Genomic DNA, 24,353 nt, shown 5'->3' with positions numbered 1-24,353 from the left:
GCAGGTGAATCAAGTGCAGTGTATGTAACTGTTTAGGGCCTTTTGAATCGTAGAAATAAGAAAAATGAAATAATAGAAAAACACATGATTCTGACAGTAATTATAAGTGTAAAATAGATGATTGCAAAAGATAGGAATGATCGTTTGATTGGACATTTGGACCGCACAAAAAACACATGAATCGGATGAAAGAGATAGACTCAAAGAAATTTTTCCAAGAGATTAAATATCTTGCTAAATTTTGTCCTAAACCTACATGTAATGAGCCATTCCATATGGATTTTATAGGATTTAAAAAATTCAATCCTTCTAATCAAAGGGTCAAATTGGAAACTTTCCTATAGGATTTCAATTCTATAAAATTCCTTCATAAATCCTTTGATTCGGGGGTTAAGTGGATCCATGCCATTGCAAATTTACCCAATTGAAAATATATCATTACTATTTATGAAATCAGGTGGATGCCACTATAATGTTTCAAAATTAGAACATGCCACCCCGTCACGAAATCTGTCAACTCTGTCATGTGGGACCTACATGTCAGTCCCATCTTCACCACCCTCCCCTCTCTTCTCTTCTCCCCTTCTCTCTCGACGTGAGATGGTTGTGATCACTGAGTTCTTGACAGTGAACCTGTATGTATATTATTGGGCTTGTATGTGTTATATTGGTTGTTAATTGGGCTTGTGAAATATTGGATTTTAATTGAGCTTGTCAGAGAGTGGTCCCCTCCAGCGGGAGGCTGTGAGGCCCCCCTTTGTGAGTTCGGCCGGGGGCACGGGTGAATTCTTGAGGAGTTTTTAGGACGTATGTGAAGTGGATTAGAGGGGGTTAATTTCTAAGTGACGATGAGGACTAGGGGATGATTCTTTTGTGCTTCCAAAGTCTCTGAATCCCTGGTGGGCAAGCTAAGGCAGATCAATCCTTTAGCCGCTGGCCTCGAAGGTTCGATCCCCCCTCCTCCGCTAGGCGCGGTCCTCCTTTTATACTCTAAGGGGATACCACATGTGCCGCAAGAGCCACCATCGGGAAGAGGAAAATATTCTCTACATTTAATGCATGTCTTGAGCCTTGATCCAGAAGTCATCCGCACGTCGGCTGCTGGGCAAGTCCCATCAAATCCTGCTGGCTGACACAGGGGACAACGCTGTCATTCGGTATTTAATGCATGAGGACCTTTGGAAGTATGCATGTACCGAGAGCACAATGTCGGCCACGTCCCGGCTGGTCAAGCCGGCTGTTGATTGGATGAGGGGCACAGAGCTCCTCATCATCATGACGAGACAGGGCATACCTGCCCTCATGCCGCCTGACATGAGCTCGGGGCGTGGGGGGCTTGCCGCTATCCCATCCATTCATCACCCGGTCGCAGACCGGTCACAGGTGGGTCACAGACGGGTCGCAGGCGCACGACGCACGCTTCCCGTCGCATTCGGTGCGACGGAGCGCGCCTGCCCCGCTTGCCATAAATGCGGTTAGGTGGGTAGCAGTCGTTCCACTTAACATGCATGCATGGTTGCCATGCGGCACCTGCCCGAGGGGCTCGGGATAACCCAAACCCTCGGGCCCGAGGGGTGCGGGGGTGGTCCCGAGCCCGAGGGGGGATGGCCGCCCCCCACACAAGGACGTGCTCCCATGGGGGATTTATTGCACGTGTCCTGTGGGGGTAGCCTCTCCCTCCTGGGTTTGGTACCCCCGGCCCCCGGGCCCATATCGCCGACAGAGCTTATGCAATATTGGATGTTAATTGGGCTTATATAACCTATCTGATATATGAGCTATTATTTGGTATAGTGCTTAGGTCTATACGGGCTGTTGTTGGGTGTAATGCTTGGGCTTATATAGGCTTTTGAAATTGGCTTAGCTCACTTATTAATAGATACTAATGCAAATGGATATAATATTGGGCTGAAAACTATGAGTAAAGTGCTACATCTTAAATGGACCATGCCTAAATCTAATTGGGTTAACCCATAAACAGGCTACTCACTATATGGACCTAGATAGGCCACAAAGACATTTTGTGATGTTTTCTGAGATAGATAATGACAAAAATAAGTGTCATAAAGTTAATGACGAAAGAAGAAACGTCACTAGATTAATGACAAAAAAAAAAGTTTTCATCAAAGAACATAATTAGAGACGCATGATAGGTGACGAATGAATTTTTGTCACGTGAGCGTCACGGATTTTGAAACATGACATAATTGTTTGTTTTTGTGATGTAAGTAAAACGTTACCTATCATAAGATTTCTTATAGTTATAGTTATGCTTGAATATTCAAGTTTCTAATTGGGCCATAGTGGATAAAAAAACACCCAATATCATTTCTCTTACTACAAAGATACGTAATACTTTTGCATATTTTGAAAAAAAAAACCCAATATGTTGAAATTGCAATTAATATAAAATTGTTGTTTCCCAACCAAGTCCCTTTTTTTTTACTTGTATTGAGTCAGTCGCCATCAAATTATCAATGCAACTACTCCCTCCATCCAAAAAAATCAACCTCTCCCTCCTAGAACAATATATCTGGACATCCCTTCATAGGACAATGTATCTAGACATACACTGTCCTAGGTTGATTTTTTTTTTGGGGACGGAGGGAGTACGCATGGAATCATCCATCCACGTGATGTATGTACCTAGTAGGTGCTAATTCTCAGTGAGTGGTCTTAATAAACCTTCTCCGGTGTCTTTTCCAAAATTTGACGAATTCAGAGAAATCTTAAGATTAGATTAATAATGATCACGGGTTTAGCTCCAGTTTCAATTCAGTCCAGAAATGCTTTTCCACTCAAACAATCATCCTTTGTTTGGATCAGTCGGGTTGTAACTGCATGCTTTCATTTATGGTATGCCATTTTTTCACGTATAACGAACTCGATCTCTACTCGTCCCCTGGCCGAATCTTCAAGGGGGCTCCTCTCTTTCCTATTATGGGAGATCCACACTCCAACATCCACATAATACAATGGCCAATCAATTTGTCAATAATACATATTGGATAATGACCTAGGTGAGCATAGACTACATACTGTCAAAAATCCCAGGTCGCAGCCATCAGATGTGGGAGCATAGACTTAGGTGAAATCCTAGAAGGTGTCCCGGCAGTAAGAGCGTAATTCCCAATGAAATATCTTGGACTACCCCTAGCCCTAGGAAGGATAAAAACTGAAAGTGCATTAATCCCCTTGGTGGGTTTGGGTGATTAATGACAAATGTGGTTAAGGGACTAATGAGTTTATTGAGCTACTTTCAGATGCATTAGTCTAAGGTGTGGAAGATGGATGCTTGGAGACCCCCCCCCCCCCTAAAAGTATAAAATCAAAGCGGACCGGAACTCGAGAAATGCATAGGATAGTTTATTTATTGCAATCGAGTTTTAGGAAAAACCGTACTATTAAGAGGGGTTCCAGGTGATGCTCTGAGATGTGTCAAGTGCTCTTAGTGTGAATCAAGTGACATTTCCCCTTGGAGTCATTTTTGCAAATGCTCCATCTGTCTAGAAATGCATGTCCGGAACTTCCTGTCTTCCAGGTCCGGAAGTTCCGGTCTTGTGAAAAAGATTTTCCTAAGTGTTGTCCAGAAGTTCTTGTCTTCCAGGTCCGAAACTTCCTGTCTAGTTTCCAGTTCAAAATTGTGAGTAGCGGATAGATGACGTCACCTAGCCGTTATACATAACTAGCTCGTTTCCAGCTCGTTTTTTGGCCATTCCACTTTTACTTTTCGACCCTAGAGCTGTTACTAGCCTCTCCCAAGTGTTCCTTACCTTCTCCACTCAATCTTGAGCCCAATTCTTGTGAAAAAGAGAGATTGAGAGTGAGAGAGGAAGATTTGGAGATGTGTGAAGACTAGGATCTTGGGTGAGCACTTGAAATATCTCGTGGGCTGTCATCTCGGTGCTTATTACTCTTGGAGATGATCTCCTAGACGGTTAGGTGTCGCCCGCGAGAATCCGTTGCATATTGTGGATGTCCCGGGTAAGTTTGTGAAGGATTTCCTCTCCTCCGAAAGGGAACGAGGTAAGTTAATGAAGTTCTTGTGCTGAGATTCTAGAGGTTTTCCAAGTAGAGCAACTCACACTTGTGGCGAATTTCTATAAGAAGGTTGAGTTGGATCTTGGTGGTCACTCAATTCTAGAAATTTGCCTAGGGGTGTTTTGGGTTGAAGGCTGTGGATTTCCTCTGGGGTTTTTGCACAAGTGAGGCAAGGGGTTAATTGAGACCCAGCTCTTTAGAGCTCCTCAACGGAGAGTAGGATCGTAAGATCCGAACTTCGGGAAAAAATCGCTCTTGTCTCTTTCTGTGATGTTTCTGTGGATGTTTCTGTGATCTATCCTCTACTTAGAATACCTGTGCATCATCGTGTGAAGATTGGCTTAGTCTCCTATTCCGAAATTTGAATTTCATCTTTGTTCTGTTACCCGGAAGTTCCTGCCTAAGAACACCGGAAGTTCCGGGCCTAGCAGACCGGAAGTTCCGGTGTTCCTTACCAGGAAGTTCCGGTATGTTTGAATTTTACCGCTGCGATTTGTTTTTAATTTTTAGGGACAGCCTATTCACCCTCCCCCCCCCTCTAGGCTTCATCAGCACGTTCAAAAACGTCAGATATGTAGTCCGTCTTCGACAAGATCACCGGGCGCATAGCCAGGTGGAGGGGGAAGAATGTCACGCCCCGAACTAGTACCGACCGGAACTAGCCTGTGACGCTCCAAATTAACCTGTTAATCGATACCAGTCCCAGGAAACAGTGCTGGTATCACAGGGAGACAGAATATCACAGCAACAGAGATCTCTTTATTATAGAGTAGAAGTACAGTCATGTTGGGCTGCGGACAGATCCCGAGCTCACAACTACATTACAAAAGGGAAACGGAAGCCAGGACTTGGACCAAACATCACAGGCGCGACTTGGGAACTAGGCCGAAACCCTAAAACTCATCGAAGCCGGCTTGCTCCTGGAAGAACTCCTCATCAGTGGGATCCGCTTCATCTTCTTCAGCAACTGGGAGGGGGATTATTTATATAGAGCAAGGGTGAGTACGGGAGTACTCAGCAAGCCAGGGGAAATAAGTGTTTAATGCAGGCTTCAAGGAGAGGCTGGTGTTTTTGCAATTGATTTTATTTGAACTCTTTTCTGAAACAACTAAGTGAGTGCTTCTCAAACGACACGGATGAGACAGTGCGTCTCGTCCGGTCGGAGTATGTGCAATGTATCAGTCTTTAGAATTTAAACAAGGTTGGCACCCGGCCAACAGCTTTTTCAACGGCCACCCGGGCCAACAACTTTTCAAACGGCCACCCGGGCCAACAACTTTTCAAACGGCCACCCGGGCCTAGCTGATCCCATCAGCTGCAGATTTTTCAAACACCGAACCCCTTTTCACACAGCAATTTCACAAGCAGTAGTCAAACCAAACTACGCTAGGAATCACCTCACATCCGCCCATGACCGTGGGCACGGTTGTTCGAACAGTTTGTTAACCTCTGCAGAGGGGGTACACTTTACCCACACGACATTACTAACCCGGATCACCCAGCCCGTGGGGATCAGCCACGTCGGGAGACCTCCAAGCTTTCATGACAAGGCATTTCGAAAGCCGACACAGGTTTACCATATGCCGACGAGAGGGGTCCCAGACCAACAACAGGTTAGGTCCCAGACCATACTGTGCCAGGAAGCCCAGGGGTCCTCCCCGACACCACCCCGGCGAATCCACATGTCTCTCGGCATCAAGGCTCCCCTAATAAGCTAGTTACTCAGCCAGGGGTGTCCCATTCCACCCATGTAGTCGTACTTGTCTTATGTTTGGATGAAATTCCAAGGAATCGGTCCTTAAGTGCGAGAGCGGGAAACCGTACACCCGGTACATTCCCCGGTCCACGATTTTGGAAATTCATTTAGTTCGCAAGCGCCGACCCAGGTGTCGGGTTTTCCAAGTCTTTTGTAAAACCCAAGTTTTACCCAAGTTGTTTTTCAGATTTTAAGTTTGAAGGCGACCATCGGTACTCGCACAGAGTGCACGAATATCGAGGCGCAACTGGGTGGTTACAAGGGGACATGGTATAACAATTAACAAAGGAAGGATCAAATGCAACAAATTAGGCAGGTCCGCCAATCTGCCTTGCAGACGGGACAACAGATTAAGTGCGATCCTATCAATGCATAATATTTTGCAAGCAATATAATTAAATTTCAAATATAGGCTCAAGATGTTCAAAGGTGGCTTGCCTTGCTCGAAATCTGGAGCTTGATCCTCGAAATCCTCGCACTGCGGGTCTTCGGGCTCCGAAACTACACGTGAAACGGGACAACTCAACAAACGGCGAAAATAAGGCCCTATTAATGACCTCTAAGCGTGCCATTAGATGGATCTCGAGATTTGAGGAATTTTGGAAGCTGAACGGAGTCAAACGGATTTACGGTTGGGAAGATATTGAATTTCTAAGATTATTGGATTTTTGGTCTAAAGGGAAAAGGATTTAATTAAATCCTTTTTGGAAAAAGAAAAAGAAAAGAAAAGGAAAGAGGGAGGGATTATAGACTTTTCCTTGGGCGGCTAGGGCGCGGCCCAAGGGAAAAGGAGCGGACCGGCCGAGCTAAATGGGCCGGCCGGCCCAAGGCGGCCCAAGTGCGCGCGCGGGAGGGGAGGAGAGAGAGGGCCGGTGGACCGGGCTCACCTCGCGCGGTCCCAGGTGGGACCCGCTTGTCAGCGGCTCGGCTCACCGTGCGGAGGGAGCACGCGGCGCGGCGCTAGGGTGGAGGATGGACGTGATACACGCGCGCGGTTCGCGGTGGACGCGGGTGCGGCGGGTCCACGCGCAGCCTCACGGCTCGCGGTGGAACGCGCGCACGGGGAGGGACTGACCGGGGTCGGCCCGTCCCGACCTCGGCTGAGCTGGCGCCGTCGTGGCGCCTACGTGGCTGCCACGCGGGCCGGCGGGAGGTAGACGACGACGCCGGCCGGAACGGACGGCAGACGACAGCGGTGAGCGGCGGAGCGAACCACGGCGATACCGGCGAAAGCGAGTACACCGGGTGGCTGCACAGGACGAGAGGAGATGAGCCAACGACCCGGATTCGCCGGAGGATGCCCGACGGCGGCGAATTGCGGCGGCGGCATCCGGCGGCGGAAGAAGGGGGAAACGGCGACGAGGTCACGAGGGGCCGATTCCCGGCGGCGAGAGCATCTACGCGGCTACGGGAATCCGATGCTAGCGTCGGATTGGGCGGAGCTACGCCGAGCGAGGCCGGCGACGAGCGGGGCGGCGACGGCGGCGAGCACACGGCGAGCGTCGGCAACGGTCGGGGCGGCGCCGGCTAGCTACGGGGAGGCTACTCGTGCTACCACCGAAAACTAAGGGGGGGAGATGGAGCGAGGAGGAAGAACGGAGGGAGGCACTACCGTGCGGGCGGGGCGCCGTGACGAGAGGCCGACGGCGCGGGAGTAATCTCTCCGGCCTCGGGCCGAGGAAGAGGAAGAAGAGGGCGCGCCCGGAGTGCCCTTCCGCGTCCTAGTGTGCACCGGCTCCTCCGGCACACACGCGACGACGAACGGCGACGGCGAACAGGGGCGACAGCAATGGCACGGAGGCGAATGGGAGAGGAAGGGAAAGGGGGGAAGCCGGGTTTAAATGGGCGGCAATGTCGGTTTGGGAGAGGGGAACCGGCATTGGACGGTCAAGCCGGCGAGCTAGCGCTCCGGCTAGCGGCCAAAACTGCGACAGGAGGTGACGCCGGCGAGGGGGAAAAAGGGGAAAAGAGGGGGAGAAAAGGGGAGCTCGTCCCTTGCCACTTTGGGAAAAAGGAGGAGGGGAGCGGGAGCGTCGCGGCAGAGGGAGGAGGGCTCTGCCTCCGTCTCTTGGCGGCTTGCGCGCGGGGAGGCGGGGCCGAGGTGATGACGACGGCGATGACGGCGGGGCGGTTTGGAGCGGCGCGACGACACGAGCGACAGGCGCTGACGACGGCGGCGACCAGGCGGTCGGCCACCACGGCACGCGCGCGCGGGAAACAACGGGCGGCGCGGCGGATTTGAGCGGCGCGGCTGATTTGAGCGGCGCGGCTTGGGCACGCACGCTGGCTTGCGGGGCCGGGCGGCTGCGCGGCTGCAGGCGCGGCAGGGCAGCGGGGCCGGGCGGCGCGGACGGCGCAGACGGCGCGGCTCTCGCGCACGCGCGCGCGGCGCGCGGGCAGAGCGGAGGGAGGGGCGCTGGGCGCGGCTCTCGCGCACGCGCGCGCGGCGCGCGGGCGGAGCGGAGGAAGGGAGAGAGAGAGAGAGAGAGAGAGCGCCGGGAGGGAGGGGGAGATGGGCCGAGAGAAATTCGGCCCATCGAACCCGGGGGAGGCAAAATAGACTTTTGCGGATGGATTTGATTTGGAAGGATTTGGATTCGGAAATGAACTCGACGATAGATCGGGGATTGAGATCTTGAGATGGCACGGACACTAGACAACAAGCGAAGAAACAAATTTCGCAATTAGGGTTTTTAAGAGATAATTTTCCCGCTAGGCGCCACGACGGAACGGGCGCTACAAAGAACATGGGGCCGGCTGGAAGAGCCACGCTCGTCAAGTCAGTCTTAACGGCCCAACCAATCTACCTCCTCACCGCCCTTAGAGTTTCAAAGGAAGCTCTTGGGCAACTGGACAAGCAACGACGCCGCTTTCTCTGGGCCGGCACAGGTGACATCACAGGAGGAAAGTGCAAGATCAATTGGACAAAAACGTGCATGCCGACTTGTCATGGAGGTCTCGGGGTACTTAATTTGGAAAAGTTCACGAGGGCACTACGTTTACGGTGGCTATGGCATGAATGGAAGGACCCAAGCAAACCTTGGGCGGGCCTAGAAACGTCGTGCGATGAAGTAGACAAGGTTCTCTTCGCTGCGTCAACAAAGATAACCGTTGGAGACGGAAACACAACACGCTTTTGGTATTCCGCGTGGATAGATGGGCGCAGACCAAAGGACCTCATGCCACTGGTCTATGCAATCTCGAAGAAAAAAGGCAAGTCCCTATGACAGGGAAAGGAAATTGATGCTTGGATCAACAACTTGGACCTTGAAGCCAACCCGTCAATCTCGGTGGACCTTATTGAACAACTAGTCTCCTTATGGATTGCCGTGAGAGACATTCACTTAAACAATGAGCAGTCGGACCAAATTGCGTGGAAACTCACAAACCATGGAGAATACTCAGCGTCGTCGGCTTACCAGGCACAATGCTTCGGCGCGACAGACACGAACTTTGACTCGCTCATCTGGAGAGCTTGGGCGCCAGGGAAGTGTAAATTCCACGCCTGGCTGGTCATCCAAAATAGGGTTTGGACCTCCGATCGACTCGCGACGAGAGGATGGCAAAATAATGGGCTCTGCCCACTTTGCCGCAGAGAAGGCGAAACAGCCCTACATCTTCTTGTCAGTTGCAAATACACGAAAAGAATATGGAGCATGGTAGCCACCTGGGTAGCTTACTAGCAGCTCGACCCTGGGCGTTGGGGGATGACCCAAACTGTCAAAAATTGGTGGGAGACTCTAGCTAACACGGCAGAGGTTTCTAAGAGAGGTTTGCGCACCCTCATCCTCCTCATAGTTTGAGAGATATGAAAGGAAAGGAACCAACGAATCTTCCAGCACAAGGAGGCCACGCCATCTTTGCTCTTCGTCAAGATAAAGGAAGAGGCGCGGACTTGGACGATGGCAGGAGCAAAGCATTTGCGAGACCTTCTACCCCTCCATGTATAATATTTAAAGTGTATAAAGTTTTTCGTTTTTTTGTATTTAGGGGTTGTTTTTTCTTCCGCTATATTCAATGGAAAGGTACAACCTGGTGTTGTTTTCCCCTAAAAAAATAATGAAGATAACATTGGTACGGCGCCAGTAGGTGATAGTTGAACATGTAGCTATACGCGGAGCTCACGCGTCCGGCAGCCTCAGTGGCAGAAATCATTCATCATGGGCTGCCAATTCAAGTCTATGATTACGATGCAGCCAATCAACATCTAATTAACTAGCTTCCTCAACAAATTAAGCTGAAAAAAAAAGAGATAGAGATCGAGCTAGCGACCTGTACGATGCCTACACGCACACGTACGTCGCAGCCTCCAATAATGGTATTATTTTTTTTCTTCACTGAATAATGCACTTTATTTTATTGTAGGCTGTGTTCGCATGCACCTTTTCCCATCCCCTCTCCTTCGTTTTCCGCGCGCACGCTTTTCAAACTACTAAACGGTGTGTTTTTTTGTAAAAAGTTTCTATACGAAAGTTGCTTAAAAAAATCAAATTAATCCATTTTTAAAAAAAAATTAGCTAATACTTAATTAATCACGTGTTAATGGACCGCTCCGTTTTCCGTGCGCAGGAGTTAGGTTCCCATCTCCCCCATCCGAACTCAGCCGTTAACGTCCAGCAGCCAGGTTCAACTGGATCGCTCCACGTTTACATTAATTTCTAGCGTCTTCCATGAACTTGTCTTCTCAAACTGCTAGCTAACCGCATGACAATTTGTATGCTACTCCCTCCCTCTTATAATATAAGCACTGTTTAACCATTTATCTTATTTAAAAAATTTAGAATTATTATTTATTTTATTTGTGAGTTAATTTATTATTCAAAGTACTTTAAGAACAATTTTTTATTTTTTATATTTGCACATTTTTTTCAAATAAAACGAGTGGCCAAACAATATAAATAAAAAGTCAAAATCCCTTATATTATGGGACGAAGGGAGTAGCTGTGTGCATGCTTGCGAGGTTAATTACCTCATTCGGTCATAGATTTACTTAACAAGACAAGATTCGATCGATCGAACGAACTAAAATCCATCCATAAATCTTAGTGTGTTATCCTAAACATTTAATATTTAATATTTATAATTGGAGAGTAGTTTTCTCTCTTAACAGTATTGTTGATAGCCAAATTTGTATTATGATCCAATTATAGCAAAGTTTAGCTGAATTCAAAAACAGACCCGAACTTCCCGTATGAGACAAGTCTAACCTTAGGTATATGGCGGGTCTGACCAGGCCCCAATTGGACCTTAGGTGTATAATCTTAGAGAGGGGGGTGGGGTGGGGGTGGGTTGTGTTTTAATACAACGCACCACATCTGTAGTATAGTATATATATATCTCTCTAGATATAGCCATATTTCAAGCTTTCAGAAGTTCATTGCAGGTATGCAAGTGATGTATCATCTCTGTTTATATAGAAATGTCCATACTACATTCGTCCTTTTTTAAGTATAATTATAGCTTTTCGTGTCTAACGTTTGACCGTCCGTCTTATTTAAAAAAGTTATGAAAAAAAATAAAAAAAAAGTCACACATAAAGTGTTATTTATATTTTATCATTTAATAACAACAAAAATACTAGTCATAAATTTTTTTTCAAATAAGACGGATAATTAAACGTTTGACATATACGGTGTAAAACTATGGTCTTTCTGGTATTTATGACGTAGATCAATCCCAGATAAGATTGAGGGATTTCTGTCAGAGATTACCAATCAACCTGAGGAACCTGCAGGTGTTTGTTTCTTACTGCATCAATCAGCCTGTACTACGAACAAGAACAAACTCAGCAATGATCGATCAATTGTCCCAAGTGGCCATGTCTCTTGTCCATTGTCGGATTGTCCCTTCCAATGCCCAAGCAAGCGTTACTGTCGAAGCTAGAGCCAAGCAGATGAGCTAGCAGAAGAAGCTACATATGCAAATGCTCCATCATTGTCCCTTTGACCTTGATCAGTTAATTAGCTGCATACTAGTCTGTCCAAAAAAAAAAGTAAACTCTAGCTACGAACCTATGTATGTACGGAGGATTATGCAAGTGAGAGAGAGAGAGGATACATGCTGCTGGTTGGCCGGTGAAGGATGCTTTTTGCATTTGCTTTTGCATGAGCTCATACACTACTGAGATGAACGTACCTGTACTTGATGTACTCTGCACTCAAATTAAAGATAGAACATGGCCTCAATGCCTTCAATCATTCTGCTTGTTTATTGCCTTCTTTAATTAGCAGTTTGATTGGTCCATTTTGTATGCCTTGATTGCTACCGTTAGTAGTTGCACATGCACCTAGCAATAGATGCCGATCAACGTTCCCATCCATGGTCAGTACCATGTTCTTCAATTTTTCCAAGAAAAGTTTTGTGTACGATGAAGATTTTGTTCCATTTTTTCCAAGTCCAACTTCAAGGAATTAAATTTAAAAATACATTATTTATTTATCTTTTCCTCAAAAATATACGAGATGTAATTTCTTTGGCACAAATTTACCACCGTCGTTGAGTAGGAATGTGAAAATGGCACGTTATATATCGCTGAACCGTTGCACGAAAATAACGACACCGGTGGCCACGCCGCGGTCTCGCAGGACGGTGCCACGAGGGCGCGGGACCCAGCACGGTGTCATTGGGCGAGTGTCTGAGACACCAACAAGCGAGATGAAACAATGATTAGTGATTAATTAATTACTAATGATGCTGATTAAAGAAATAACAATAATTAGTACGGTCTCGCTTCACCAACTACTAGCAAAATGGTATAATGATTAGTATTAATCAAAAGAAATAACAATAATTAGTTAATTGTTAATGACGCTAATTAACCTATTAATCACCGAGTTAGCCAGTTAAGAGATGCGAAGTCGTAGTCTCGCGCCCGCGTCGCGGGACATTCGCCGCGCGAATTGGCACGGTAACGCACGCACGTACTCGCACTTTTATTCTGCAACAATGATATACTTATGTAAATCCTTCTAAATGTGTATATTTATGTAAAATCAGTGGAAAATGGGTATATTTTTTAAAAAAATTTCCCAATTTTAAGTATCGATGGAGATTAATTTTCTCTATTTTTTTTGGCAGGTCTAATCTTGCGTACGTACAATGAAGATGTGATATTAGAACGCTGATGTACTAGTTGCAAAGGCAGAAATAGTCTCGAGAAACTCTTATTTAGGGCCTGTTTAGATCCCACCCTACAACTTTACACCCTATCACATCGAATGTTTAGACATATGTATGGAGTATTAAATATAGAAAAAAAAAAACTAATTACACAGATTCCATGTAAATTGCGAGACGAATTTTTTAAGCCTAATTAGTCTATGATCTGACAATGTGGTACTACATTAAGGCCCTCTTTGTTTAGGATTAGGCTTATTGGCTTAGACTTTTAAGTCAGCTTATTGGCTTATATGATTTATAAGCCGGTGGATTTAATGTCCTAAGTTTAGTGGTGGAGTCATACATCAACCTCACATAAGCCAAAAAATCTTCTCCAACCTAGTTTTTGGCTTAATAGTGTTAGAGTGGCTTATGGCTTCAAAAAAGCCAAACAAATAAGCTGCTTGTTTGTTTAGGCTTAGACTTTTCGGCTTATAAGTTGGCTTATAAGCCTAAACAAATAGGGCCTAAATATTTACTAATGACAGATTAATTAAGCTTAATAAATTCGTCTCACAGTTTACAGGCGGAATCTATAATTTGTTTTGTTATTAGTCTACGTTTAATACTTCAAACGTGTGCCAGCATATCCGATGTGACACGCCAAAACTTTACACCCCTGGATCTAAACACCCCCTTAATCAAAAACAACAAGTGTTGGGACTTCAGTTCTTTTCTGAGAAGATACCTGGCTCGAAGGCTCATCGGTTCGCTCATTGGCACCGGCCGTATACACGGTTGTCCCTGCCCGTTTGAGAAATCGCCGTACGGTGGCTGAGGCGCTTCACGACAGAGGGTGGATTAGGAACATCACCGCCGCTCTTGGCGTCCAAGCTATCCTGGAGTATTTCAAACTCTAGGACATCCTCAGATCAGTTCAACTCTCGGATGAGCCTGACTCTCTGACTTGGAGGTGGGAGTCCTCAAGGGAGTATTCTTCTCGGTCAGCATACCGTGCTTTGTTCTCGGGTAGAATCCGTTTTCAATACAAGCCTAATTGGAAATCCTTGGCGCCTCCTCGTTGTCGCTACTTACTTTGGTTGGTCGCTCTCAACAGATGCTGGACGGCAGACCGTCTCCAGAGCCATGGCTTGTCGCACCCTGTGCGTTGCGTTCTTTGTGATCAAAGTGACGAGACTATCGATCACCTTTTGGTTGCATGTCCAGAGTCTTGGCAGCTGTGGTGGATTGCTCTCAGAGCAATTGGGCTTTCGAAATGCTTGCCGATCAATGAACCTTCCTTTCATCATTGGCTCTGTGATAGCAAAAAGAAGATGACCAAGGCGCATCGTCGGGGATTTGACACCATCGCAACCCTGGTAGCATGGACGATCTGGAAAGAGAGAAACAATAGAGTTTTCAATCAGGTCAGCATAACTTGGGTGGAGATCGCTCGGGCCATGATAGACGAAGCTGATCTTTGGAGGCTGGCTAGGGCTGCCATACACACCTTAGTAGTCCATGTAGATAGAGAGAGGTCGCTTGGAGATTAGGCTCTAATGCTCTTGCACCTCTCCTGTATCCTCCCCGTCTTGTTTTTCTTTTGTTATGTCCACTTGTACATAAACTTTATTTCTTCTTAATATAAAGATGCGCTCCTTGCGAATTCCCAAAAAAAACAACAAGAAGCAAGTCATCTTCTTTTTTTTTTTTTTTTGACGCTGAGCAGGTAATCATTAGAACAGTTAGAACTTTTAAAAAGACAAATAATGCTGCTGAAAATATTCCACGAAGAATAATCTCATCCGGCCAGGTTCCAAGCAGCCAGAACTTACTTATGCAGAAGCTAGTCATCCATGGGTAGTATCAGTGTTTACACTTCTGAGAATCCGTATAGTAATTCTTCTCAGAGTGTGGGTGTTTCTCGAGCTATGCATCTGATAAGGAAGCATTGCATCTATCACCAGGAAAACCAAATAATTGAGCTACAGATTAGTTATACCGGTCTTACTGTCCAATAATTGATTTTTTTAATGGAATCATAGTCTCACAGATACCACCAAAGCCAATACTCCTCCATTGCCTGCATATAAATAACACAAAAGCAGACCGGTCTTGGCAAAGGACACTCACTTTGCTTTCTCATACTCGTTGGCTCGTTGCTCCTTTGCATCAAATGACGAGCATTTACCATGATTTCATTCATAACAAGCTGCAGAGCTTCGGAAGGATCGGTAGATATTTTGTTAATTTTGTTGTTCTAGCCCATAGATTCATTGCCTTGCATATTCACCCATTCTGGATTCAGTTGTCCTACTTCCTTCTCATTAGCATCCTAGGTTCAGTTCTATTGATGTTCCTGAAGCCAAGCAACCCAGAATTCAGACCAGGTTACATTGACATGCTGTTCTTGTCAACCTCTGCTCTGACACTTTCCAGCCTCATCACCATCGAAATGGAGGTTCTCTCAAGCTCACAAATTGTGGTTATTACACTGCTGATGCTTCTCGGGGGTGAAGTCTTTGTTTCTTTCCTAGGCCTCATGCTTAGACTGAACCATAAGCACAACCCAGAGTTTTCAGGGGACAAGGTCAGTTCAGTTCCTATCGAGCTTGATACAATCAACTCGGCAAGCACTGTGATAAGTTGTGAAGAGCTGCAGCTGGAAGCAGCAATTCCTGAAGTTCCATCTTCCACCATTAAGGATTTGAAGAGGAGCAAGCGCCTGAGGTGGTTCTTAGGATTTGTAGTCTTCAGCTATTTTGTTGTGATCCATGTCGCTGGCTTTCTGCTGGTTCTCTGGTACATAAGTCGTGTCTCATCTGCAAAAGCTCCACTGAAGAAGAAAGGGATCAACATTGCACTCTTCTCATTCTCGGTCACAGTCTCCTCGTTTGCGAATGTGGGGCTCGTGCCGACGAATGAGAACATGGCAATCTTCTCCAAGAACCCGGGCCTCCTCCTCCTGTTCATCGGCCAGATTCTTGCAGGCAATACACTTTACCCTCTCTTCCTAAGGCTATTGATATGGTTCCTGGGGAAGGTGACCAAGTTGAGAGAACTGAAGCTCATGATCAAGAACCCTGAGGAGCTACAGTATGATTATTTGCTTCCTAAGTTGCCAACGGCGTTTCTGGCATCAACTGTCATTGGCCTTATGGCTTCCTTGGTCACATTGTTCGGTGCTGTCGACTGGAATTCTTCAGTCTTTGATGGACTCAGCTCTTACCAGAAGATTATCAATGCATTGTTCATGGCAGTGAACGCAAGGCACTCGGGGGAGAACTCCATCGACTGCTCACTCATCGCCCCTGCTGTTCTAGTACTGTTCATCATCTTAATGTTAGTTCATGACACCTCATCTATTTATGTTTCATGTCATCCAACTAATACTGTTAGCTTCAGCCTTCAGGTGATGACATATTTGTCTGAAACTTTACTTTCTTGGTTTTCAGGTACTTACCACCATCGACAACATTTGCACTGTCCAATGGAGATGAAAAAACTGCAAATAAGAAAGCGAAAAGAAAATTAGGTTTAGTGGTGCAGAACTTGGCATTTTCACAGCTTGCCTGCATCTCAGTCTTTGTGATAGTTGCATTCATCACTGAGAGGAGTCGTCTCAGAAATGATCCACTCAACTTCTCTGCTCTGAACATGATATTTGAAATCATCAGGTGTGTTCCTCTCTCTTGATTATGCAATCAAAATTCTCGTATCAATCTGCTAAGTTACACTGGGCATCAAGCCAATGATATTGTAGGCAAAATAAAAACAACGAAACACGATAAAATAATAAACTTCATTAGCAAAGCAAGCCAAGTAGTAAGATCCACATCTGACACCTCAGAATCTTTCAGAAGACAAGAAAACTAACCCAAACATAGATTGTTCTCAACAAGATAACTATTTTGTACTATTCTGTCTTTCTAAAAGAGTATGCCTGTTCTTTCTTTTTTTTTTTTGCAGTGCATATGGGAATGTAGGGCTATCCACTGGTTACAGCTGTTCGAGGTTGCAGAAACTGCACCCGGGGAGCATCTGCCAGGACAAGCCGTACAGCTTGTCCGGATGGTGGAGTGATGAAGGAAAGTTGCTGCTAGTCTTTGTGATGCTCTATGGAAGGCTCAAGGCCTTCACAAAAGGTACAGGTGAATATTGGAGGCTATGGTAAAAGCTGAAGCCTGAACAAAAGCACTTGCAAAGGCAAGTGCATCAAGTGCAGTATATGTAACTATTTAGAGTTCTGCCTGAAAGTTCAGGTTTCTAATTGGGCCATAGTGTATAAAAATACACCCAATATTATTCCTCTTAATACAGTGGTGCGCAATCCTTTAGCGTATTCCCGAAAAAAAGAACACCCAATATGTTGCAATTGCAATATAGAACTGTTGTTCTCCAACCAAGGCCGAGTTTAGTTCTAAAATTTTTCTTCAAACTTCAAATTTTTTTATCGCATTAAAACTTTTCTATACATACAGACTTTCAACTTTTCCGTCACATCGTTCCAATTTCAACCAAACTTCTAATTTTGACGTGAACTAAACACACCCCAAGTCTTTTTTTTTGTACTTGTATTAAGCCAGTCGCCATCAAATTATCAATGCAACTAACACATGGAGTCATCAGTCCACGTGATGTATGTACCTAGTAGGTGCTAATTCCCAGTGAGTGGTCTTAATAAACCTTCTCCGGTGTCTTTTACAAAATTTGCTGAATTCAAGGACATCTTAAAACAATTAGTAACGATCACGAGTTTACCTCCAGTTTCAGTCCAGAAATGCTTGTCCACTCGAACAATCGTACTTTGTCTGGATGAGTCCGGTTGTAACAGCATGCTTGCATTTATGGTGTACCATGGTCAGCAAGGAACTGAATAGAGCAGTGGCTGATAGAGGATTGATTTCTGTCCAGTGATTTCTGTGCATGTCCTTTGAAGCATGGCATCAGAATGCTTCCTAGCCATGAATTTTGTAACAGCTAAACATGCTCCAGTGCTATCGATTGGTAGTAGCTGCAATCTCTTTCTGGATCATCAGTGCAGGACATACTCAAGGCAACCAAATCTATCTATTAACTTATTAACTTATTAAAGGAAAAGAAAAAGGAGCCTACACGTTCACTCTCACGGCCTAGAAATTCTCATATTACTCGGAGAAAAAGAAGAACAGAGTCCATATAGAAATATAATTTAAAAATAGTTGAAATTCGGAATTAAAAAATAAAGAATATTGGAAGAGGAGACTAGAGTCCATAAAGAAATACAATTTATAAATAACTGAAATTCGAAATTAGAAAATAAAGAATATTAGAAGAAGAGTATAAAGTCCATATAAAAATACAATTAAGAAATAATAGAAATTCGGAATTAAAAATAAGGAATATTAGAAGTAGAGTATAGAGTACATATAGAAATACAATTAAGAAATAATAGAAATTCGGAATTAAAAATAAGGAATGTTAGAAGTATAGTATAGAGTCCATATAGGAATTTAAAACTAACTAAAATTCAGAATAAACGTAATAAAATTAAAAGTAGAGTTTAGAGTTCATATAAAAATACAATTTACAAATAACTAAAATTTGAAATTAAAAAAAAACATGAGAAGAATAGTCTAAAGTCGATATAGGAATACAATTTATACGAATCTGAAATTCGAAATTAAAAATTAAAGAATATTAAAAAATGAGTTTAGAGTCCACATAGAAATGCAATTAGAAATAATAAAAATTCAAAATTAAAAAAAATATTGGAAGAAGTGACTAGAGTCTATATAAAAATACAATTTACAGATAACAAAAATTAGAAATTTAAAAAAAAATAAATATTGAAAGACGAGTCTAGAGTCCATATAGGAATATAATTTACAAATAACTAAAATTTGATATTAAAAATAATTAATAGCTAACACATATATAAAATACAATATGAATACTACACATTAGTAGTTTCGTAAAGTTAATTCAAAATTTAAAATTATGTTGTCATTTTAATATATTTGAATAATACATTGAGAAAACATATATGTTATTATATGAGAGAAAATATAATGATGTTAGCCGCGTAATCTGCGCGGGCCGTCATGCTAGTTCAAATAACTTGCACGAAAGAGATGAGTTGAATATACTTACCTAAATGATACTAAGTGGTGGTACCGTAATAATTCTATTAACCTTCTTGTTCAAATACAAAATCTCAGAGATGCTTTGGCATCCATAAAAAAAATCACCATATCATTCCAGATGTACTGTAATCATTCTCGGGTTCTCCATAAAAATTCAGAGATGATATCAAACAGAGGCACTGTAATAACTCTATTAACCTTCGGATGTCGGCAATGTTATACCAATTGCCAAGAATTTCAGTCAATTGGTTGAGGAGCATGCCTGCCTGCTCTTTCAATAACATGTCATCTTGCTCAAACAGTTGCTATTCTCACCCATTACACTTGCTTATCCACAGTCATAGTTGCCTTACCAGTATGGCAAATAGAGGAACAAAAATTCAGCACGCATGCAAGCAGTAGAGCACTTCTTTCTATGCTTTTTGCAAGCATTCGTGTATCTACCTGCATGCTCCGCAACTTAACATCATGTTCTGAAAGGCATCTCAACTATGTTACACATGTCTTCCTCCTCTCCACTAATATTAACCAATAGACAGATACACTATTACAGTGCCTTGTATATATATACTCTCACTGAGATTGGTTGTCACCTTTATATTTCAATACAGCAGTTGTAGTTCCATCTTGAATCAAGACAAACACAATAAGGAGCTAGAGGCTCTGCCCTCTATCTCCAATGCCTATTCGGCTGCATATCTTTGTCAGTTCTGCAAGGCATGCCATCAACTCGTCGGCATTGATTTGTCGGTTCATCGCATTCCATCTTAGCCCGCTTTTGATTCACCTGTCCTATTTTCTTATCATTGATGTACTTGGTTTTGTTGCCTTGGTGGTGCTCAGGCCAAGCAACCACAAGTACAATCCTCGCTATATCGATATGTTTTTCCTATCGACATCTGCAGTTACAGTCACAGGATTAGCCACCACACAAATGGAGGATCTTTCTAGCTCTCAGATAGCTGTCCTGACTCTCTTGATGTTCTTAGGAAGTGAGATGTTCCTTTCCTTTCTTGGCCTTGTCCTTGAGTCGAGCAAGCAAAACAAGCATGATCCTGAAAACCGTAGAGTAAGTTCAGTTACCGTGTGTGAGCAGTCACATCTAGAAGAGGCAATTCCACAAACTCCATCCATGAACTCCACTGATATCAAGAGGAGCTGCCACAAATACTTAGTGTTTGTGGTGTTGGCATACATGATTATTATTCTTGTCACTGGTTCTCTATTGGTGTTCATGTACATAGCTCATGTTTCAAGTGCTAGAGATGTGCTAACAAGGAAAAGCATCAACAAAGCTCTCTTCTCGATATCGGTCACAGTCTCCTCATTTACAAATGGAGGGTTATTGCCGACAAATGAGAGTATGGCTGTATTCTCCTCAAACAATGGCCTCCTGTTGCTACTCATCGGCCAGATTCTTGCAGGCAGCACACTGCTCCCTATGTTTCTGAGGTTGGTGATATGGGCATTGAGAGGACTAAGATTAGCAAAAGCTGAAGAGCCAGACTTCATGATGAACAACAGCAGCTCAGTAGGTTTCAGTCACCTGCTACCTAACTTGCAGACAATATTTCTTGCAGCTGTGGAGGTTGCTTTTGTAGGCATGACAGTCATCCTCTTCTGCTGCTTGAACTGGGATTCTGCAGTGTTTGCAGGGCTAACCTCCCTCCAGAAGATAACCAATGCATTGTTCATGGCAGTGAGTGCAAGGCAGGCAGGAGAAAATTCCATTGATTGTTCCCTTGTTGCGCCAGCGGCTTTAGTACTATTCATGGTCATGATGTGAGTTCCTCTCTTTCAAGCTCTTCACATTTTTCAGGCAACAATCAGAAGAGATAACATAACACGGTTGCTTACATTTCTCAGGTACACTCCATCCTTGACAAAGTTGTTCTCAGCATGTCAAGATCACAAACAAATCGGCCCGGAAAGCGACGATAGAACAAGCAAGGGGAAACCATTCCTGAAGACGATGGCATTTTCACCACTAGCCTTCAACACCACAGTGATAATGCTGGTCTGCATCACTGAAAGGAGATCGATCTCCACTGACCCTCTCAATTTCTCCACATTTAACATCATCTTTGAGGTGATAAGGTAATTAAGTTGCACATCTACTCACCAAATTCTTCTTCTGATACTGTTCTTGCTCCCTCCATGATTAATTCAGCTAATTTATTCATCACCCATTGCTTCTGCACACAGTGCCTACGGGAACATTGGGTTGTCCACTGGCTACAGCTGCTCGAGACAGCTACAGCACCAGGATGGGATTGCTTGCCATGAGAAGCCATACAGCTTCTCGGGGTGGTGGAGTGAACCAGGGAAGCTGATTCTTGTTCTTGCGATGCTCTACGGGAGGCTCAACTCAAAGGATTCCACAAGCGCACGAACTAGGTGATGATGTTATGCAAGAATCAAGAATGCAGTGTACCATCCCATCAAAAAAAAAGAAAAGAAAAATGGATGCACTCAACTATGATCTGCCTCTATGTTCAAATTTCAATGATTGGCGACAGCGCACTTACCGGAGGCGGCGGAGGGTGATGCCCTTCGCGGGAGTGCCTCGCTGCCGACAAACAGACGGCGCCGTTGCGATTCCTGCAATTTTTCACAAATGTAGACAGTCAAAAAAGGCCCTCCTTTTCTTAAAAATTAATGGATTATTAAAAAAGAACACATTTATCCCCCCTTTAACCTTTATTATTATATCAATTAGTAAATTACACTAATTTAATTGTCAATCATAGCCAGGATCATGTTGCATGCAAGTATCTAGACGATGAACAGGGGAACATGTTCTCAAATGAATTGATAGATGAGAGAACAGGTAAATGAACAATGTATCTACCAATGCTTCTGAAGTTCTGAAACTTGCTACGAATGCATTCATGGTAAATGCTAGTAGTCATTTTCTGCAAAGAGGTCCGAGTATCACAAACCAAGTTGAGCTTCTTGCCAAGATCCCAGAAATCTCATAAACCATTCCCCTCGAGGAACTAGTACTGAATATAAGGAGTATACTATAAAAAAAATGAATCATAATCAGCTATAATATCACTATTTACAGCAAGAAATAAAATAATAAAGAAATAGAACCTAACAAACTCTGATAAGATCATTGTGGTATCCTAAAAATAGCAACCAGTTCCTAAAAAACAACAACCAAAGTATCCACGGACTGCAAGCAAAAGGGAAGAAGCTAACTTTGTGAAAGCAAACCCCCACTGTACCAAAATATATGAACACCACAACTCATGCAAAACTACAAGCATGGAAAGCATCAAAGGGCATCGATACACATCCTGAAACTCATTTTAAGCCATATCACTGCAGTATATTATAAATAACCATCCAGTCCACATAAAACTATAATAAAAAAAGATACCTTCATTAAAATAAGACATCGGAATACACATCACCTATACTCTCAATATCACTCTAGCTTGCATTCACCCATAAAGCAGTTCTAGTTCATGCCTCTCAATGTCACTCTAGCTTGTATTCACCCTTAAAATGTCACTCCAGCTTATATTCGCCCTTGAAGCAGTTCGGTTCATGCATTGGGCGAACTTAGCATCTCGGGTAGGATCGAAATAGATATAATCGTCCCCACACATGCCTACTCTATTGCCTGCCCACTTCCCACCACTAATGATTCTTGCATTGGTCAGCTCATGCGTGCCATGCGCCATTTCTGTGAAGTCCATGTCGCCACCACAATAATTTTCAATTGGATGCGCAGGATGCATAATCCTGGTCCCTTCATATTCATAATAACAACAACGAGCTTCTCCAAAAAAGACATACCAAAAAAAGGTTAGCATCAAAATACAAGAAAGAATCATTCTATAAATTATATTTAAGAAAAGGACACAATCATATATCAAACATACCATGTTTTGATTTTCTTGAGACAGTACAGCAAAAGGATACATCATCATCATCATTACTGAATTCAGCAAAGAATAACTTAAGTCCACTTCCAACTTTTGGGCTTGCCAAAAAGTTTACATGTGAATATGGACACTTGAAGTCCAAGAAGTTCATCTGGCTGCCCACACGCTCATTTGCAACACAGATTACTTGAAGATCATATAGATATCCCTACAACCATGAAAGAAGTGAACTTGTAGAAAAATGGCAATTATAATGACATTATGAAAAGGAAAATTACACACTAAACAGATACTCTTGTTATCCTAATCAATAGGGAAGAAGTGAACTTGCAAAAGAAAAACTACAATGACATTATGAAATGGGTAATTCCACACTGAACAAATCCTTTCATCGTTATCCTAATCAAATCATTAGGGAATAAGTGAACTTGCAGAAAAGTGCAACCATAATGACATCATGAAATGGATAATTCCACGCTAAATAGATACTAAACTAGGAAAGAAGTGAACTTGCATAAAATTGCAATTATAAATTTATAATGACATTATGAAATGATAATTCCGCGATAAACAGATCCTTTCATTATCTCAATCATCAGGTAAGAATTGAATTTGCAGAGAAGAGCAATTATAATGACAATATGAAATAGATAATTCTACACTAAATATATATTTTCATTTCCAAATCAATAGTCTAACTAGAGAGCAATACTTTGAAAGTAGCACATAATATGGAATGGAAGGTGCTAACCTTTTTCCTTAGTGCAGCTTCAATCTTTCTACGAAAAAAACCCTATTGAGTGACACATTTTTCCTTGAACGCTATAAACATATCCAATGCATCTGTAGACAGATCAACAATTGTCTCCAAAGATTTAGCAGAGATGCAATTTGAAGATGGCAACAACGTAGCTAGCTGAAGAACATCATTCGAGGAAAGTGGGGTAGAAGCACACAATAGTGATTTAACGGCAGCCTGCACCTTAGGTAGAGATTGAGTGGAAAACTGTACATAAGCTTCGAGCTCAGGATGAAACAATGCATCCGCTGCAGCCTTGTAGGCACTGACATCCCAGCTGGATTCCCACCCTTACACTCCTGCCATTTCAACTGCTTTGCAAACTTTCAGATTATTCTTTAGCAGATATATCATGGCATCATGCTCAAAAATCTCAGGAATGCATGTAAGCAATTGCTTGATAAGGCCACGAAGGGACCGGGACTCCACACGAACAAAGGTGGAGGTGCAGATCATGTCCACCTCAAGTTTCTCCACAGCAGGGAAAGCAGAGTCATACCAGAGGGTATTGATGATGATGTTGGTCACACAACTGAATGGGCCATAGCAGTAACCACCATTGACAAAGGCAAGGTGGTAATGAGCCCGAACATCTTGCATTGGTAATCGAGAGATTGCCTTGATGTACTTGGCAT

General features: G+C 43.7%; 2 protein-coding genes and 1 pseudogene across 2 annotated transcripts; 2 read left to right on the top strand and 1 right to left on the bottom strand.

Annotated features, from left to right (window-relative positions):
• The first annotated feature begins 15,031 nt into the window (after positions 1 to 15,031).
• On the top strand, positions 15,032 to 17,297 carry HKT2;1 (cation transporter HKT1-like). Its single transcript, NM_001421874.1, has 3 exons — positions 15,032 to 16,237; positions 16,351 to 16,572; positions 16,865 to 17,297. Exons 1-3 carry the CDS (start codon positions 15,072 to 15,074, stop codon positions 17,067 to 17,069), a joined length of 1,593 nt encoding a protein of 530 aa, NP_001408803.1. The 5' UTR covers positions 15,032 to 15,071; the 3' UTR covers positions 17,070 to 17,297.
• Positions 17,298 to 19,629: 2,332 nt separating this feature from the next.
• HKT2;4 (probable cation transporter HKT9) lies at positions 19,630 to 21,716 on the top strand. Its single transcript, NM_001421873.1, has 3 exons — positions 19,630 to 20,802; positions 20,887 to 21,117; positions 21,226 to 21,716. The coding sequence occupies exons 1-3, from the start codon at positions 19,700 to 19,702 to the stop codon at positions 21,419 to 21,421; spliced, it is 1,530 nt and encodes a 509-aa protein (NP_001408802.1). The 5' UTR covers positions 19,630 to 19,699; the 3' UTR covers positions 21,422 to 21,716.
• Positions 21,717 to 22,392: 676 nt separating this feature from the next.
• LOC107281384 (uncharacterized) lies at positions 22,393 to 24,353 on the bottom strand (annotated as a pseudogene).

This window comes from Oryza sativa, chromosome 6 (genome assembly GCF_034140825.1).
Source record: "Oryza sativa Japonica Group chromosome 6, ASM3414082v1".
Classification (NCBI taxonomy): Eukaryota; Viridiplantae; Streptophyta; class Magnoliopsida; order Poales; family Poaceae; genus Oryza; species Oryza sativa.
Note: the sequence above shows the minus strand (reverse complement) of the source record. Positions and strands in the feature narration are given on the sequence as shown.